Here is a 21,616-nt window from a genome sequence, read left to right on the forward strand (position 1 = left end):
GGTATTGTATTTAATAATAAGGTGACAATAACAATGGTATGGCATTGTGTTTAATAACAATGTGACAATAACAATGGAATGGCATTGTGTTCAATAATAATGTAAACAATAAAAATGGTATGGTATTGTGTTTAATAATAATGTGACAATAGCAATGGCATGGCATTGTGTTTAATAATAATGTGACAATAACAATGGTATGGCATTGTGTTTAATAATAATGTGACAATAACAATGGCATGGCATTGTGTTTAATAATAATGTGACAATAGCAATGGTATGGCATTGTATTTAATAATAATGTGACAATAACAATGGCATGGCATTGTGTTTAATAATAATGTGACAATAACAATGGTATGGCATTGTGTTTAATAATAATGTAAACAATAACAATAGTATGGCATTGTGTTTAATAATAATGTGACAATAGCAATGGTATGGCATTGTATTTAATAATAATGTGACAATAACAATGGTATTGTAGTATTTAATAATAATGTGACAATAACAATGGTATGGTATTTAATAATGATGTGACAATAACAATGGTATGGTATTGTATTTAATAATGTGACAATAACAATGGTATGGCCTTGTGTTTAATAATAATGTGACAATAACAATGGTATGGCATTGTGTTTAATAATAATGTGACAATAACAATGGCATGGCATTGTATTTAATAATAATGTGACAATAACAATGGTATGGCATTGTATTTAATAATGTGACAATAACAATGGTATGGCATTGTGTTTAATAATAATGTGACAATAACAATGGTATGGCATTGTATTTAATAATAATGTAACAATAACAATGGTATGGTATTGTATTTAATAATAATGTGACAATAAAAATGGTATGGCACTGTATTTAATAATAATGTGACAATAACAATGGTATGGCATTGTATGTAATAATGTGACAATAACAATGGTATGGCATTGTGTTTAATAATAATAATAATAATGTGACAATAACAATGGTATGGCATTGTATTTAATAATGTGACAATAACAATGGTATGTCATTGTATTTAATAATAATGTGACAATAGCAATGGTATGGCATTGTATTTAATAATAATGTGACAATAACAATGGCATGGCATTGTATTTAATAATAATGTGACAATAACAATGGTATGGCATTGTGTTTAATAATGATGTGACAATAACAATGACATGACATTGTGTTTAATAATAATGTAAACAATAACAATGGCATGGCATTGTTTAATAATAATGTGCCAATAACAATGGTATGGCATTGTATTTAATAATGTGACAATAACATTGGTATGGCATTGTGTTTAATAATAATGTGACAATGACAATGGTATGGCATTGTATTTAATAATGTGACAATAACAATGGTATGGCATTGTGTTTAATAATAATGTGACAATAACAATGGTATGGTATTTAATAATAATGTGACAATAACAATGGTATGGCATTGTATTTAATAATGTGACAATAACAATGGTATGGCATTGTATTTAATAATGTGACAATAACAATGGCATGGCATTGTGTTTAATAATAATGTGACAATAACAATGGTATTGTATTTCATAATAATGTGACAATAACAATGGTATGGCATTGTGTTTAATAATAATGTGACAATAACAATGGCATGGCATTGTGTTTAATAATAATGTGACAATAACAATGGTATTGTATTTAATAATAATGTGACAATAACAATGGTGTGGCATTGTGTTTAATGGCCTACACCAGTGACATTCTGCATGGCCCAGTCTCACCGCCTTGTGTACAGCATCACGGCCATGCCACCCCCAGGGCATTTAGAGCTCGGGGTGAGAGGAGCTACAACAAGGGACACCTGTCTTGCCAGTGAGTCCCCGTGTCTCCCCGTGTCTCCCCGTGTCTCCTCGTGTGTCCCGGTGAGTCCGCGTGTCTCTGTGTCTCCCCGTGTATCTGTGTCTCCCCGTGTCTCTGTGTCTCCCCGTGTCTCTGTGTCTCCACGTGTCTCTGTGTCTCCCCGTGTCTCCCCGAGTGTCACAGTGAGTCCCGTGTGTCCCGGTGAGTCCCCGTGTCTCTCCGTGTGTCTCGGTGAGTCCCCGTGTCTCCCCTTGTGTCCCTTTGAGTCCCCGTGTCTCCCCGTGTCTCTCTGCGTCTCTCCGTGTGTCCAAGTGAGTCCCCGTGTCTCCCCGTGTCTCCTCGTGTGTCCCGGTGAGTCCCCGTGTCTCCCCGTGTCTCCCCTTGTGTCCCTTTGAGTCCCCGTGTCTCCCCGTGTCTCTCTGCGTCTCTCCGTGTGTCCCAGTGAGTCCCCGTGTCTCCCCGTGTCTCCCCTTGTGTCCCAGTGGGTCCCCGTATCTCCCCGTGTCTCCCTGTGTGTCCCGGTGTGTCCCCGTGTCTCCCTGTGTGTTCCGGTGTGTCCTGGTGAGTCCCCGTGTCTCCCCGTATCTCCCCGTGTCTCCCCGTGTGTCCCCGTGTCTCCCCGTGTGTCCCCGTGTGTCACCGTGTCTCTACGTACCGCACTCTCCGCAGCACGGAGCAAAGAGCATTTGGAAATCGTGCTCACAGTATCGCCTTCCCTCAAACTGCACCGCAGAGACACCGCGCAGACATCGGGTAGACACCACACAGACACCGCACAGACACCACACAGACACCGCACAGACACCACACAGACACCACACAGACACCACACAGACACCGCACAGACACCACACAGACACCGCACAGACACCACACAGACACCACACAGACACCACACAGACACCGGGCAGACACCACACAGACACCGTACAGACACCACACAGACACCGCACAGACACCACACAGACACCACACAGATACCACACAGACAAACATTATTGTCTCCCAGCGTCTCCCAGCGTCTGACAGTGTCTCTCGCCGCGTCTCCCCGTGTCTCTCCCAGTCTCTCCCCGTGTCTCCCTGTGTCTCTCCCCCAGCCTCTCCCCATCTCTCTCCCCGTGTCTCTCCCCGTGTCTCTCCCCATCTCTCTACCTGCCTCTCCCCGTGTCTCTCTCCCAGTGTCTCTTTCCAGTGTCTCTCCTCATGTCTCTCCTCGTCTCTCTCCCTGGCTCTCCCCGTGTCTCTCCCCATCTCTCTCCCCGTGTCTCTCCCAGTGTCTCTCCCAGTGTCTCTCCCAGTGTCTCTCAGTGTCTCTCTCAGTGTCTCTCCCCGTCTCTCTCCCCATCTCTCCCCGTCTCTCTCCCTGCCTCTCCCCGTCTCTCTCAGTATCTCTCCCAGTGTCTCTCCCCGTGTCTCGCCGTGTCTCTCCCCGTCTCTCCCAGTGTCTCTCCCCGTGTCTCGCCGTGTCTCTCCCAGTCTCTCTCAGTGTCTCTCCCCGCGTCTCTCCCCATCTCTCTCAGTGTCTCTCCCAGTGTCTCTCCCAGTGTCTCTCAGTGTCTCTCTCAGTGTCTCTCCCCGTCTCTCTCAGTGTCTCTCCCAGTGTCTCTCCGTGTCTCCCCGTGTCTCTCCCCGTCTCTCTCAGTGTCTCTCTCAGTGTCCCTCCCCGCGTCTCTCGCCGCGTCTCTCCCCGGTGTCTCTCCCCGTGTCTCTCTCCATCTCCCCCCCCCCACGTGACCCCCCACGTGACCCCCCCACCCCACGTGACCCCCCACGTGACCCCCCCCCCACGTGCCCCCCCCCCCACGGCGTGACCTCGTAGAAGAGTCCGTCTGGGAAGGGCTGGAAGCACTGAGCACAGACGAAGCAGCGGGGGTGGAAGAGCTGCCCCATGGACGCCACGAGCGGAGAGGCCGGCTCCAGCGGCTGGGAGCACAGCCCACAAGCAGCACAGCCTGGGGGGGGTCCTCCACTGGGGGGGGGGGGACATGGGGGGGGGGACAAGGGGGGGGGCACGGGGGGGAGGACACGGGTGGGGGGGACAGAGAGACATGGGGAGATGCACGGAGATAAGAGACAGGCACAGGTGAGGCACACACAGACACAGGTGACACACACGCAGAAACAGGTGACACACACACAGACACAGGTGACACACACACAGACACAGGTGACACACACAGACACAGGTGAGACACACACAGAAACAGGTGAGACACACGCAGAAACAGGTGAGACACACGCAGAAACAGGTGAGACACACACAGACACAGGTGAGACACAGACACAGGTGAGACACACGCAGACACAGGTGAGACACACACAGACACAGGTGAGACACACGCAGACACAGGTGAGACACACGCAGACACAGGTGACACACACACAGACACAGGTGAGACACAGACACAGGTGAGACACACGCAGACACAGGTGAGACACACACAGACACAGGTGAGACACACGCAGAAACAGGTGAGACACACACAGACACAGGTGAGACACACGCAGACACAGGTGACACACACACAGACACAGGTGAGACACAGACACAGGTGAGACACACGCAGACACAGGTGAGACACACACAGACACAGGTGAGACACACACAGACACAGGTGAGACACACACAGACACACACAGACACAGGTGAGACACACACAGACACAGGTGAGACACACACAGACACACACAGACACAGGTGAGACACACGCAGACACAGGTGAGACACACACAGACACACACAGGCACACGTGAGACACACACAGACACAGGTGAGACACAGACACAGGTGACACTCACACAGACACAGGTGAGACACAGACACAGGTGAGACACACAGCCACAGGTGACACACATGGACACAGGTGAGACACAGGCACAGGTGAGACACAGGCACAGGTGAGACACACACAGACACAGGTGAGACACACAGACACACACAGACACAGGTGAGACACAGACACAGCTGAGACACACACAGACACAGGTGACACACACAGACACAGGTGAGACACAAACACAGGTGAGACACAGACACAGGTGAGACACACACAGACACAGGTGAGACACACGCAGACACAAGTGAGACACACACAGACACGGGTGAGACAAACACAAACACAGGTGAGACAGGCACAGGTGAGACAAACACAGGCACACACAGACACAGGTGAGACACACACAGACAGAGGTGAGACACACGCAGACACAGGTGAGACACAGGTGAGACACAGACACAAGTGAGACACAGACACAGGTGAGACACAGACACAGCTGAGACACACAGAGACACAGGTGACACACACAGACACAGGTGAGACACAGGTGAGACACAGACACAAGTGAGACACAGACACAGGTGAGACACAGACACAGCTGAGACACACAGAGACACAGGTGACACACACGCAGACACAGGTGAGACACACACAGACACAGGTGAGACACAGACACAGGTGAGACACACACAGACACAGGTGAGCACACACAGACACAGGTGACACACTCACAGACACACACAGACACAGGTGAGACACACAAACACAGGTGACACACACACAGACACAGGTGAGACACACACAGACACAGGTGACACACACAGACACAGGTGAGACACACACAGACACAAGTGAGACACAGACACAGGAGAGACACACAAAGACACAGGTGAGACACACACAGACACAGGTGACACACACGCAGACACAGGTGAGACACAAACAGATACAGGTGAGACACAGACACAGGTGAGACACACACAGACACAGGTGACACACACACAGACACAGGTGAGACACACGCAGACACAGGTGAGACACAGACACAGGTGAGACACACACAGACACAGGTGAGACACAGGCACAGGTGAGACACACACAGACACAGGTGAGACACAGGCACAGGTGAGACACACAGATACAGGTGAGACACACACAGACACACAAAGACACAGGTGAGACACACACAGACACAGGTGAGACACAGGCACAGGTGAGACACACACAGACACAGGTGAGACACAGGCACAGGTGAGACACACACAGATACAGGTGAGACACACACAGACACACAAAGACACACACAGACACAGGTGATACACAATCACACAAAGGCACAGGTGAGACACACACAGGCCCAGGTGAGACACACACTGACACACACAGACACAGGTAAGACACACACAGACACAGGTGAGACACAGGCACAGGTGAGATACACACAGACACAGGTGAGACACAGACACAGGTGAGACACACAGACACACACAGACACAGGTGAGACACAGACACAGCTGAGACACACAGAGACACAGGTGACACACACAGACACAGGTGAGACACACACAGACACAGGTGACACACACAGACACAGGTGAGACACAGACACAGGTGAGACACAGACACAGGTGAGACACACACAGACACAGGTGACACACACAGACACAGGTGACACACACACAGACACAGGTGAGACACAGGCACAGGTTAGACACACACAGACACAGGTGAGACACACACAGACACAGGTGACACACACGCAGACACAGGTGAGACACACGCAGACACAGGTGAGACACAGGCAAAGGTGAAACACACACAGACACAGGTGAGACACACACAGACACAGGTGACACACACACAGACACAGGTGAGACACACACAGACGCAGGTGAGACACACACAGACACACACAGACACAGGTGAGACACAGACACAGGTGAGACACACACAGACACAGGTGAGACACACAGACACAGGTGAGACACACACAGACACAGGTGAGACACAGACACAGGGGAGACACAGACATAGGTGAGACACACACACAGGTGAGACACACACAGACACAGGTGACACACACACAGACACAGGTGACACACACACAGACACAGGTGAGACACACACAGACACAGGTGAGACACACACAGACACAAACAGACACAGGTGAGACACACACAGATACAGGTGAGACACACACAGACACACACAGACACAGGTGAGACGCACACAGACACAGGTGAGACACACACAGACACAGGTGAGACACAGAGACACAGGTGAGACACACACAGACACAGGTGAGACACACACAGACACAGGTGAGACACACACAGACACACACAGACACAGGTGAGACGCACACAAACACAGGTGAGACACACACAGACACAGGTGAGACACACACAGACACAGGTGACACACAGACACAGGTGAGACGCACACAGACACACACAGACACAGGTGATACACAGACACAGGTGACACACACACAGACACACACAGACACAGGTGAGACACACACAGACACAGGTGAGACACACACAGACACAGGTGAGACACAGGCACAGATGAGACACACACAGACACAGGTGAGACACAGGCACAGGTGAGACACACACAGACACGGGTGAGACAAACACAAACACAGGTGAGACAGGCACAGGTGAGACAAACACAGGCACACACAGACACAGGTGAGACACACACAGACAGAGGTGAGACACACGCAGACACAGGTGAGACACAGGTGAGACACAGACACAGGTGAGACACAGACACAGCTGAGACACACAGAGACACAGGTGACACACACAGACACAGGTGAGACACAGGTGAGACACAGACACAAGTGAGACACAGACACAGGTGAGACACAGACACAGCTGAGACACACAGAGACACAGGTGACACACACGCAGACACAGGTGAGACACACACAGACACAGGTGAGACACACACAGACACAGGTGAGACACAGACACAGCTGAGACACACAGAGACACAGGTGACACACACAGACACAGGTGAGACAAAGGTGAGACACAGACACAAGTGAGACACAGACACAGGTGAGACACAGACACAGCTGAGACACACAGAGACACAGGTGACACACACGCAGACACAGGTGAGACACACACAGACACAGGTGAGACACAGACACAGGTGAGACACAGGCAAAGGTGAGACACACACAGACACAGGTGAGCACACACAGACACAGGTGACACACTCACAGACACACACAGACACAGGTGAGACACACACAAACACAGGTGACACACACACAGACACAGGTGAGACACACACAGACACAGGTGACACACACAGACACAGGTGAGACACACACAGACACAAGTGAGACACAGACACAGGAGAGACACACAAAGACACAGGTGAGACACACACAGACACAGGTGACACACACGCAGACACAGGTGAGACACAAACAGATACAGGTGAGACACAGACACAGGTGAGACACACACAGACACAGGTGACACACACACAGACACAGGTGAGACACACGCAGACACAGGTGAGACACAGACACAGGTGAGACACACACAGACACAGGTGAGACACAGGCACAAGTGAGACACACACAGACACAGGTGAGACACAGGCACAGGTGAGACACACAGATACAGGTGAGACACACACAGACACACAAAGACACAGGTGAGACAACCACAGACACAGGTGAGACACAGGCACAGGTGAGACATACACAGACACAGGTGAGACACAGGCACAGGTGAGACACACACAGATACAGGTGAGACACACACAGACACACAAAGACACACACAGACACAGGTGATACACAATCACACACAGGCACAGGTGAGACACACACAGGCCCAGGTGAGACACACACTGACACACACAGACACAGGTAAGACACACACAGACACAGGTGAGACACAGGCACAGGTGAGATACACACAGACACAGGTGAGACACAGACACAGGTGAGACACACAGACACACACAGACACAGGTGAGACACAGACACAGCTGAGACACACAGAGACACAGGTGACACACACAGACACAGGTGAGACACACACAGACACAGGTGACACACACAGACACAGGTGAGACACAGACACAGGTGAGACACAGACACAGGTGAGACACACACAGACACAGGTGACACACACAGACACAGGTGACACACACACAGACACAGGTGAGACACAGGCACAGGTTAGACACACACAGACACAGGTGAGACACACACAGACACAGGTGACACACACGCAGACACAGGTGAGACACACGCAGACACAGGTGAGACACAGGCAAAGGTGAAACACACACAGACACAGGTGAGACACACACAGACACAGGTGACACACACACAGACACAGGTGAGACACACACAGACGCAGGTGAGACACACACAGACACACACAGACACAAGTGAGACACAGACACAGGTGAGACACACACAGACACAGGTGAGACACACAGACACAGGTGAGACACACACAGACACAGGTGAGACACAGACACAGGGGAGACACAGCCATAGGTGAGACACACACACAAGTGAGACATACACAGACACAGGTGACACACACACAGACACAGGTGACACACACACAGACACAGGTGAGACACACACAGACACAGGTGAGACACACACAGACACAAACAGACACAGGTGAGACACACACAGATACAGGTGAGACACACACAGACACACACAGACACAGGTGAGACGCACACAGACACAGGTGAGACACACACAGACACAGGTGAGACACAGAGACACAGGTGAGACACACACAGACACAGGTGAGACACACACAGACACAGGTGAGACACACACAGACACACACAGACACAGGTGAGACGCACACAAACACAGGTGAGACACACACAGTCACAGGTGAGACACACACAGACACAGGTGACACACAGACACAGGTGAGACGCACACAGACACACACAGACACAGGTGATACACAGACACAGGTGACACACACACAGACACACACAGACACAGGTGAGACACACACAGACACAGGTGAGACACACACAGACACAGGTGAGACACAGGCACAGATGAGACACACACAGACACAGGTGAGACACAGGCACAGGTGAGACACACACAGACACGGGTGAGACAAACACAAACACAGGTGAGACAGGCACAGGTGAGACAAACACAGGCACACACAGACACAGGTGAGACACACACAGACAGAGGTGAGACACACGCAGACACAGGTGAGACACAGGTGAGACACAGACACAGGTGAGACACAGACACAGCTGAGACACACAGAGACACAGGTGACACACACAGACACAGGTGAGACACAGGTGAGACACAGACACAAGTGAGACACAGACACAGGTGAGACACAGACACAGCTGAGACACACAGAGACACAGGTGACACACACGCAGACACAGGTGAGACACACACAGACACAGGTGAGACACACACAGACACAGGTGAGACACAGACACAGGTGAGACACAGGCAAAGGTGAGACACACACAGACACAGGTGAGCACACACAGACACAGGTGACACACTCACAGACACACACAGACACAGGTGAGACACACACAGACACAGGTGACACACTCACAGACACACACAGACACAGGTGAGACACACACAAACACAGGTGACACACACACAGACACAGGTGAGACACACACAGACACAGGTGACACACACAGACACAGGTGAGACACACACAGACACAAGTGAGACACAGACACAGGAGAGACACACAAAGACACAGGTGAGACACACACAGACACAGGTGACACACACGCAGACACAGGTGAGACACAAACAGATACAGGTGAGACACAGACACAGGTGAGACACACACAGACACAGGTGACACACACACAGACACAGGTGAGACACAGACACAGGTGAGACACACACAGACACAGGTGAGACACACGCAGACACAGGTGACACACACACAGACACAGGTGAGACACAGACACAGGTGAGACACACACAGACACAGGTGAGACACACAGACACACACAGACACAGGTGAGACACAGGCACAGGTGAGACACACACAGACACAGGTGAGACATACACAGACACAGGTGAGACACACACAGACACAGGTGAGACACAGGCACAGGTGAGATACACACAGACACAGGTGAGACACAGGCACAGGTGAGACACACGCAGATACAGGTGAGACACACACAGACACACAAAGACACACACAGACACAGGTGAAACACAATCACACACAGTCACAGGTGAGACACACACAGGCCCAGGTGAGACACACACTGACACACACAGACACAGGTAAGACACACACAGACACAGGTGAGACACAGGCACAGGTGAGATACACACAGACACAGGTGAGACACAGACACAGGTGAGACACACAGACACACACAGACACAGGTGAGACACAGACACAGCTGAGACACACAGAGACACAGTTGACACACACAGACACAGGTGAGACACACACAGACACAAGTGACACACACAGACACAGGTGAGACACAGACACAGGTGAGACACAGACACAGGTGAGACACACACAGACACAGGTGACACACACAGACACAGGTGACACACACACAGACACAGGTGAGACACAGGCACAGGTTAGACACACACAGACACAGGTGAGACACACACAGACACAGGTGACACACACGCAGACACAGGTGAGACACACGCAGACACAGGTGAGACACAGGCAAAGGTGAAACACACACAGATACAGGTGAGACACACACAGACACAGGTGACACACACACAGACACAGGTGAGGCACACACAGACGCAGGTGAGACACACACAGACACACACAGACACAGGTGAGACACACACAGACACAGGTGAGACACACAGACACAGGTGAGACACACACAGACACAGGTGAGACACAGACACAGGGGAGACACAGACATAGGTGAGACACACACACAGGTGAGACACACACAGACACAGGTGACACACACACAGACACAGGTGACACACACACAGACACAGGTGAGACACACACAGACACAGGTGAGACACACACAGACACAAACAGACACAGGTGAGACGCACACAGACACAGGTGAGACACACACAGACACAGGTGAGACACAGAGACACAGGTGAGACACAGAGACACAGGTGAGACACACACAGACACAGGTGAGACACACACAGACACAGGTGAGACACACACAGACACACACAGACACAGGTGAGACGCACACAGACACAGGTGAGACACACACAGACACAGGTGAAACACAGACACAGGTGAGACACACACAGACACAGGTGAGACACAGACACAGGTGAGACACAGACACAGGTGAGACACACACAGACACAGGTGAGTCCACACACAGACACACACAGACACAGGTGAGATGCACACAGACACAGGTGAGACACACACAGACACAGGTGAGACACACACAGACACAGGTGACACACAGACACAGGTGAGACGCACACAGACACACACAGACACAGGTGAGACACAGACACAGGTGACACACACACAGACACAGGTGAGACGCACACAGACACAGGTGAGACACACAGACACAGGTGAGACACACACAGACACAAGTGAGACACAGACACAGGGGAAACACACAAAGACACAGCTGAGACACACACAGAAACAGGTGACACACACACAGACACAGGTGAGACACACACAGACACACACAGACACAGATGAGATACACACAGACACAGGTGAGACACACGCAGACACAGGTGAGACACACGCAGACACAGGTGAGACACACACAGACACAGGTGAGACACAGGCACAGGTGAGAAACACACAGACACAGGTGAGACACACACAGACACACAAAGACACACACAGACACAGGTGATACACAAACACACACAGGCACAGGTGAGACACACACAAGCACAGGTGAGACACACACTGACACACACAGACACAGGTAAGACACACACAGACACAGGTGAGACACAGGCACAGGTGAGATACACACAGACACAGGTGAGACACAGACACAGGTGAGACACACACAGACACATACAGACACAGGTGAGACACAGACACAGCTGAGACACACAGAGACACAGGTGACACACACAGACACAGGTGAGACACACACAGACACAGGTGACACAGACAGACACAGGTGAGACACAGACACAGGTGAGACACAGACACAGGTGAGACACACACAGACACAGGTGACACACACAGACACAGGTGACACACACACAGACACAGGTGAGACACAGGCACAGGTTAGACACACACAGACACAGGTGAGACACACACAGACACAGGTGACACACACGCAGACACAGGTGAGACACAGGCAAAGGTGAGACACACACAGACACCGGTGAGACACACACAGACACAGGTGAGACACACACAGACACACACAGACACAGGTGAGACACAGACACAGGTGACACACACACAGACACACACAGACACAGGTGAGACACACACAGACACAGGTGAGACACAGACACAGGGGAGACACAGACATAGGTGAGACACACACACAGGTGAGACACAGACACAGGTGACACAGACACAGGTGACACACACACAGACACAGGTGACACACACACAGACACAGGTGAGACACAGACACAGGTGAGACACACACAGACACAGGTGACACATACATACACAGGTGAGACACAGAAACGGGTGAGACACACACAGATACAGCTGAGACACACACAGACACACAAAGACACACACAGACACAGGTGATACACAAACACACACAGGCACAGGTGAGACACACACAAGCACAGGTGAGACACACACTGACACACACAGACACAGGTAAGACACACACAGACACAGGTGAGACACAGGCACAGGTGAGATACACACAGACACAGGTGAGACACAGACACAGGTGAGACACACACAGACACATACAGACACAGGTGAGACACAGACACAGCTGAGACACACAGAGACACAGGTGACACACACAGACACAGGTGAGACACACACAGACACAGGTGACACAGACAGACACAGGTGAGACACAGACACAGGTGAGACACAGACACAGGTGAGACACACACAGACACAGGTGACACACACAGACACAGGTGACACACACACAGACACAGGTGAGACACAGGCACAGGTTAGACACACACAGACACAGGTGAGACACACACAGACACAGGTGACACACACGCAGACACAGGTGAGACACAGGCAAAGGTGAGACACACACAGACACCGGTGAGACACACACAGACACAGGTGAGACACACACAGACACACACAGACACAGGTGAGACACAGACACAGGTGACACACACACAGACACACACAGACACAGGTGAGACACACACAGACACAGGTGAGACACAGACACAGGGGAGACACAGACATAGGTGAGACACACACACAGGTGAGACACAGACACAGGTGACACAGACACAGGTGACACACACACAGACACAGGTGACACACACACAGACACAGGTGAGACACAGACACAGGTGAGACACACACAGACACAGGTGACACATACATACACAGGTGAGACACAGAAACGGGTGAGACACACACAGATACAGCTGAGACACACACAGACACACATAGACACACACAGAAACAAGTGATACACAGACACACACAGGCACAGGTGAGACACATACAGGCACAGGTTAGACACACACTGACACACACAGACACAGGTGAGACACACACAGACACAGGTGAGACACAGGCAAAGGTGAGACACACACAGACATAGGTGAGACACAGACACAGGTGAGACACACACAGACACACACAGACACAGGTGAGACACACACAGACACAGGTGAGACACACACAGACACAGGTGAGACACAGACACAGGTGAGACACAGGTGAGACACAGGCACAGGTGAGACACACACAGACACAGCTGAGACACACACAGGCACAGGTGAGACACAGACACAGGTGAGACGCACACAGACACAGGTGAGACACACACAGACACAGGTGAGACACAGACACAGGTGAGACACACACAGACACAGGTGACACACACACAGACACAGGTGAGACACAGACACAGGTGAGACACACACAGACACAGGTGACACATACATACACAGGTGAGACACAGAAACGGGTGAGACACACACAGATACAGCTGAGACACACACAGACACACATAGACACACACAGAAACAAGTGATACACAGACACACACAGGCACAGGTGAGACACATACAGGCACAGGTTAGACACACACTGACACACACAGACACAGGTGAGACACACACAGACACAGGTGAGACACAGGCAAAGGTGAGACACACACAGACATAGGTGAGACACAGACACAGGTGAGACACACACAGACACACACAGACACAGGTGAGACACACACAGACACAGGTGAGACACACACAGACACAGGTGAGACACAGACACAGGTGAGACACAGGTGAGACACAGGCACAGGTGAGACACACACAGACACAGCTGAGACACACACAGGCACAGGTGAGACACAGACACAGGTGAGACGCACACAGACACAGGTGAGACACACACAGACACAGGTGAGACACAGACACAGGTGAGACACACACAGACACAGGTGACACACACACAGACACAGGTGAGACACAGGCACAGGTTAGACACACACAGACACAGGTGAGACACACACAGACACAGGTGAGACACACACGCAGACACAGGTGAGACACACGCAGACACAGGTGAGACACAGGCAAAGGTGAGACACACACAGACACCGGTGAGACACACACAGACACAGGTGAGACACAGACATAGGTGAGACACACACACAGGTGAGACACACACAGACACAGGTGACACACACAGACACAGGTGAGACACACACAGATACAGGTGAGACACAGACACAGGTGAGACACACACAGACACAGGTGAAAAACACACAGACACAGGTGAGACATACACAGGTGAGACACACGTAGACACAGGTAAGACACAGACACAGGTGAGACACGCACAGACACAGGTGACACATACATACACAGGTGAGACACAGAAACGGGTGAGATACAGACAGACACAGGTGAGAAGCACACAGATACAGGTGAGACACACACAGATACAGGTGAGACACAGACACAGGTGAGACACACACAGATACAGGTGAGACACACACAGACACACACAGACACACATAGACACAGGTGATACACAGACACACAGGCACAGGTGAGACACATACAGGCACAGGTGAGACAGGGGCACAGGTGAGGCACACACAGACATAGGTGAGACACAGGCACAGGTGAGACACACACAGACACAGGTGAGACAGGGGCACAGGTGAGGCACACACAGACATAGGTGAGACACAGACACAGGTGAGACACACACAGACACAGGTGAGACACAGACACAGGTGAGACACAGGCACAGGTGAGACACACACAGACACAGCTGAGACACACACAGACACAGGAGAGACACAGACACAGGTGAGACGCACACAGACACAGGTGAGACACAGACACAGGTGAGACACACACAGACACAGGTGAGACACAGACACAGGTGAGACACACACAGACACAGGTGACACACATGGACACAGGTGAGACACAGGCACAGGTGAGACACAGGCACAGGTGAGACACACACAGACACAGGTGAGACACACACAGACACAGGTGAGACACAGAGACACAGGTGAGTGTGAGTTCTCACACGAGGCTGGGCCGTGCCTCCGCCACATCGCCGTGTTTGTGTCTCCTCCGATACAGGAGGGAGTTCTCCAGCTCCTGTAGCTGGGGAGGTGCAGCCATGTTCACCACACCTGCCCTGCACAGGTGAGACACACACACACACACAGGTGAGACACACACAGGTGAGACACACAAGTGAGACACACACACAGGTGAGACACACAGGTGAGACACAGGTGAGACACACACATGTGAGACACACACACAGGTGAGACACAGGTGAGACACAGGTGAGACACACATACAGGTGAGACACACACACAGGTGAGACACACACAGGAGGGAGTTCTCCAGCTCCTAGCAGCTGGGGAGGTGCAGCCATGTTCACCACACCTACCCTGCACAGGTGAGACACACACACACAGGTGAGACACACACACACAGGTGAGACACAGACACACACAGGTGATACACAGGTAAGACACACAGGTGAGACACACACACAGGTGAGACACACAGGTGAGACACAGAAACACACAGGTGAGACACACACAGGTGAGACACACACAGGTGAGACACACACACAGGTGAGACACAGGTGAGACACACACACAGGTGAGACACATGTGAGACACACACACAGGTGAGACACACAGGTGAGACACAGAAACACACAGGTGAGACACACACAGGTGAGACACACACAGGTGAGACACACACACAGGTGAGACACAGGTGAGACACACACACAGGTGAGACACATGTGAGACACACACACAGGTGAGACACACAGGTGAGACACACAGGTGAGACACAGGTGAGACACACACAAACAGCTGAGACACAGGTATAGACAAATGAGATGCACACACAACAACAACCGCCATTCGCCACTAAGTGGCAGTGACGTCCCCACGACGCCTGTGCCAGGCTAGGTGCATGTTGAGGCCACGTGAAGTGTCGATCGCCCGCTGTCAGGAGGTCACGGGACAGACCCAGCAGGTGCCACGGGTCGACCGACTGAGATGAGTGGCTGATGCACCACCTGTGCCCCCTACTGTGCCAACTTGCTGTGCTTTAGCCACCCGGCGCTCCGCCCGTTGTTGACAGACCAGGTAGCATCCACACAGCGTTATGCAACCGATTAAAAGATATTGCCGCTCGACTGATTCGGATCGAGAATTCTGCTGTCAAACTAGAGCCGGTCATGAGCACACTGCCCAGGTATGGGAAACTCTCCACTCTCTCCACAACTGCCCCATCACCGATTGGGAGTTGTGGGGGTGTAGTGTCCGATGGTACAAAACACCCAGGCAGGTGCTTAGTTTAAGTGGGGCTGATGGTAAGGCCCCCCCCTCCTAGTAGCAAGCTCCAGTCTCAGCAGCAGCACCTCCAATTCCTCCTCCGAGTGACCAGCAATTACCAGATCATCGGCATACATAACATGGTTGACCAACACGGAGCCATCCCTTGATCGCACCTGGGCATCGATCGAGCTGAAATAGATGTTAAATAATGTGGGAGCCAGAGGACATCCCTGTCGCACCCCAAGGTGTACAGGGAATGGCTCTGACTCCCGGCCACGTAGTTTTACCCGGGCCCAATGGCCATCATGAAGGTCCTGAATGATTGTGAACAGAGTCAGGGACTCTGAAAGCACACAGAACAACCCAAAGCCTATGCCTACTGATGGTATCATAGGCCTTGACCAGGTCAATAAAGCAGAGATGTAGGTCTTGTAGGAATTCCCTATACCTCTGCTGTAGCAGACGGACGGATAATATGGCATCTGTGCAGTATCGCCCTTTCCTGAAACCGCATTGAGGCTCCGCAAGCCTCTCCTCAGCGTGCCTGGCAAGGCGATGTTGAATAATCCTTGTGAGATGCCCCTTAAAGAGGGGGACCACCAGGGCATCCTTCCAATCCTGTGGAACCCATCCAGTGGTCCGGACTGTTGTTATGATGTCATGTAGGGCAGTCTGTGCACAAACGCCACCCTCCCTCAGCATTTCACTTGGTGCCTTTCCTGGTCTCAGACTCTGGATCGCCTTCAGTACTTCCTCAACAGATGACTTCTTCTTCCAATATTTGAGGCACCGCAGCCTCAACAGGGTCATCCCTACTTTGTCCTACGATGTTTTTTTTTTCCAGGCTGAGGGATTTCCCCTCCCCCATGACCTCACAGAAATGCTCAGCAAATCTGTAAACCTGTTTCCGGGGGTCGGAGATTGAATCACCTTTCTTTCCCGTAATGATGGTAATAGGTGTGTTACTTTTTTGATGAAATTAAAAAGCGATTTGTGATCGTGGGCCACTGAGGCAGATTCCATCTCCTCAGCAACCCGCGACCACCACCCATCCTTGCAGCGCCTCACGGCTCTCAGAACCCCCGAGCGAAGGCTGCGGTAAGCCTCCTCATTCTCTGACGTGGGATTCTGTAGCTGATGACAGTGGGCCTGTCCCTTTTTCTCAACCATCCTGAACACCTCCTCTGTCAGCCAGGGTCTCTGGGGGAGGTCTGGACCGCGTACCCAAAGCAGCCATTGCAGCTGCATGAGTCACAGTCCTAAACCTCGCCCATTTACCCTCGACATCAGGAGCAGTCGGGGACGATGCCAATTCCAGCCGCAAGCGATGACGAAATTCCCGCTTGCAACTTTCATCAGCTAACTGAGACCAGGCCACTTTCCTTGCCGGATCGTAAGATCGGCCTGGGACGACTGGGGTGTTTTTTTTATTTTTTTACGGGGTTTGTGGAGGGGTGATGTAGTGTAATAACGCGGGGTGCTGACGGGGAAGCGGTAATGTCAGCAGGGGGACAGTACGCGCGTCAGCCGAAGGACATCGAAGGAGCAAGTGCAGGAAGGCGTCGATCCGGACGCCCGAGAAGCTGCCGTTAAGGGCGGGGCGAGGCCACGCCAGGAGGATAAGAGGAGGGTCCCGGGACGGGGGGCTCGGGGCTGTCGTGGGAAGTGGATCCCCTCGCCGTGTCCACGGTCCGTCGCAGCCGTCTCGACCAGCTGATACGCCGCTAGCCAGACAGCCTGCCGGCTGTTCTAGCGAGGCGGTGCCGTGGAGACAGACGGATGTGCGGCTGGCGTGTGAGCACACTACTATACACTACATTATACACTACACTAGGCACTACGCTATACACTACTATACACTACACTATACACTACACTATACACTATGATACACTACACTACTATACACTACATTATACACTACACTAGACACTACGCTATACACTACACTATACACTACGCTATACACTACACTATACACTACGTTACACTACACTATACACTACACTATACACTACGATACACTACGGTATACACTACACTATACACTACGCTATACACTAATATACACTACTATACACTACACTATACAATACGCTACACTATACACTACACTACTATACACTACACCATACACTACACTATACACTACTCTACACTACACTATACACTACGATACACTACTATACACTACACTATACACTACACTATACACTACGATACACTACACACTACACTATACACTACTATACACTACACTATACACTACACACTACTATACACTATACACGACTATACACTACACTATACACTACACTATACACTACACAATACTATACACTACACTATACACTACTCTATACACTACATTATACACTACTATACACTACACTATACACTAATATACACTACTATACACTACACTATACAATACGCTACACTATACACTACATTACTATACATTACACTATACACTACTATACACTACACTATACGCTACAATACACTACTATACACTACACTATACACTACACTATACACTACACTTTACACCACTATACACTACACTACTATACATTACACTATACACTACACACTACTATACACTACACTATACACTACGATACACTACTATACATTACACTACTATACACTACACTATACACTACACTATACACTACGATACACTACTATCATTAAACTACTATACACTACACTATACTATACACTACACTATACACTTTACACTACTATACATTACACTATACACTACACTACTGTACACTACACTATACACTACACTATACACTACGATACAATACTATACACTACACTATTTACTACACTACTATACATTACACTATACACTACACTATACTATACACTACACTATACACACTACTATACACTACACTATACACTACTATACACTACACTAATATACACTACACACACTACACTATACACTACTATACACTACTATACATTACACTATACACTACACTACTATACACTACACTATACACTACACTACTATACACTACACTATACACTACACACTACTATACGCTCAAAGAGTCTCACGTGACGTAACGACCGCGCATGCAAGTGCTGTGAGTAGCGAGCAGCACCTATAGACACACAGACAAAGGTCCCCCGTGTAGCCTCTAACAGGCTGTAGGGGCAAGTGCTGTTAGCGAGCAGCACCTATAGACACACAGACAAAGGTCCCCCGTGTAGCCTCTAACAGACTGTAGGGGCAAGTGCTGTGAGTAGCGAGCAGCATCTGTGAAGGCTACCGGCACTGTGGCACACGAGGGGGTGGGTGCCCAGCACCACCAGGCCCGGCCGCCTTTGTCTCCCCAGTTGGCGCTGTTTACGACACACCGCACCAGGTGCTCATTTGAGGCTGAGTCGACCTAGGGGAGGCCCAGGACCGGTTTACAACAACAGCAACAACAGCAGCAGCATCAAGTGCAAATGGTCAATCCGTTACCGTATTCCTCGTTGTAGTCGCTGCTCCTCACCTCCCAGTGGCCCCCTCACCACCACCACGGTAATTACCACGTCGACTGCGGTGATTACGGTAATTACGGTAATTAACGCTGGGGGGGGGGGGCGATGTGGACCCCCCTAAACCAGCGGACGCCTTCGACTCGGCCACGCGCAGCTGACTCGCCACTCTCTCAGGTGAGGGCGGGGCCAGGTGGAGAGTGGGGAGGGGCGGGGCAAGGTGGGGAATGTGGGCGGGGCCAGGTGGGGAATGTGGGCGGGGCCAGGTGGGGAATGTGGGCGGGGCCAGGTGGGAATGGGGACGGAGCCGGGTGTAGAGTGGGGGGCGGGGTCAGGTGTACAGTGGGGGGGGGGGCAGATGATGAGTGGGGGCGGGGCCAGGTGGGGAATGTGGGCGGGGCCAGGTGGGGAATGGGGGAGCGGGACCAGGTGGAGAGTGGGGGCGGGGTCAGGTGT

At 51.0% G+C, this 21,616-nt stretch overlaps 1 protein-coding gene across 1 annotated transcript in view; it reads right to left on the minus strand.

The window, feature by feature from the left end:
* LOC142906746 (LIM and senescent cell antigen-like-containing domain protein 1) overlaps positions 1-21,369 on the minus strand; it is a 42,122-nt gene extending 20,753 nt beyond the window's left edge. The window contains exons 1-4 of the mRNA XM_076055158.1: positions 21,144-21,369; positions 16,363-16,476; positions 3,669-3,825; positions 2,512-2,578 (exon numbers count right to left, since the gene is read on the minus strand). Coding sequence (XP_075911273.1) covers positions 2,512-2,578; positions 3,669-3,825; positions 16,363-16,460 — 322 coding nt within the window. The 5' untranslated portion in view covers positions 16,461-16,476; positions 21,144-21,369. The remainder of the gene's footprint in view (positions 1-2,511; positions 2,579-3,668; positions 3,826-16,362; positions 16,477-21,143) is intronic.
* Positions 21,370-21,616: the final 247 nt, after the last annotated feature.

This window comes from Petromyzon marinus, chromosome 70 (genome assembly GCF_048934315.1).
Source record: "Petromyzon marinus isolate PM22_M1 ecotype Great Lakes invasive population chromosome 70, UKy_Petmar_22M1.pri1.0, whole genome shotgun sequence".
Taxonomy (NCBI): domain Eukaryota; kingdom Metazoa; phylum Chordata; class Hyperoartia; order Petromyzontiformes; family Petromyzontidae; genus Petromyzon; species Petromyzon marinus.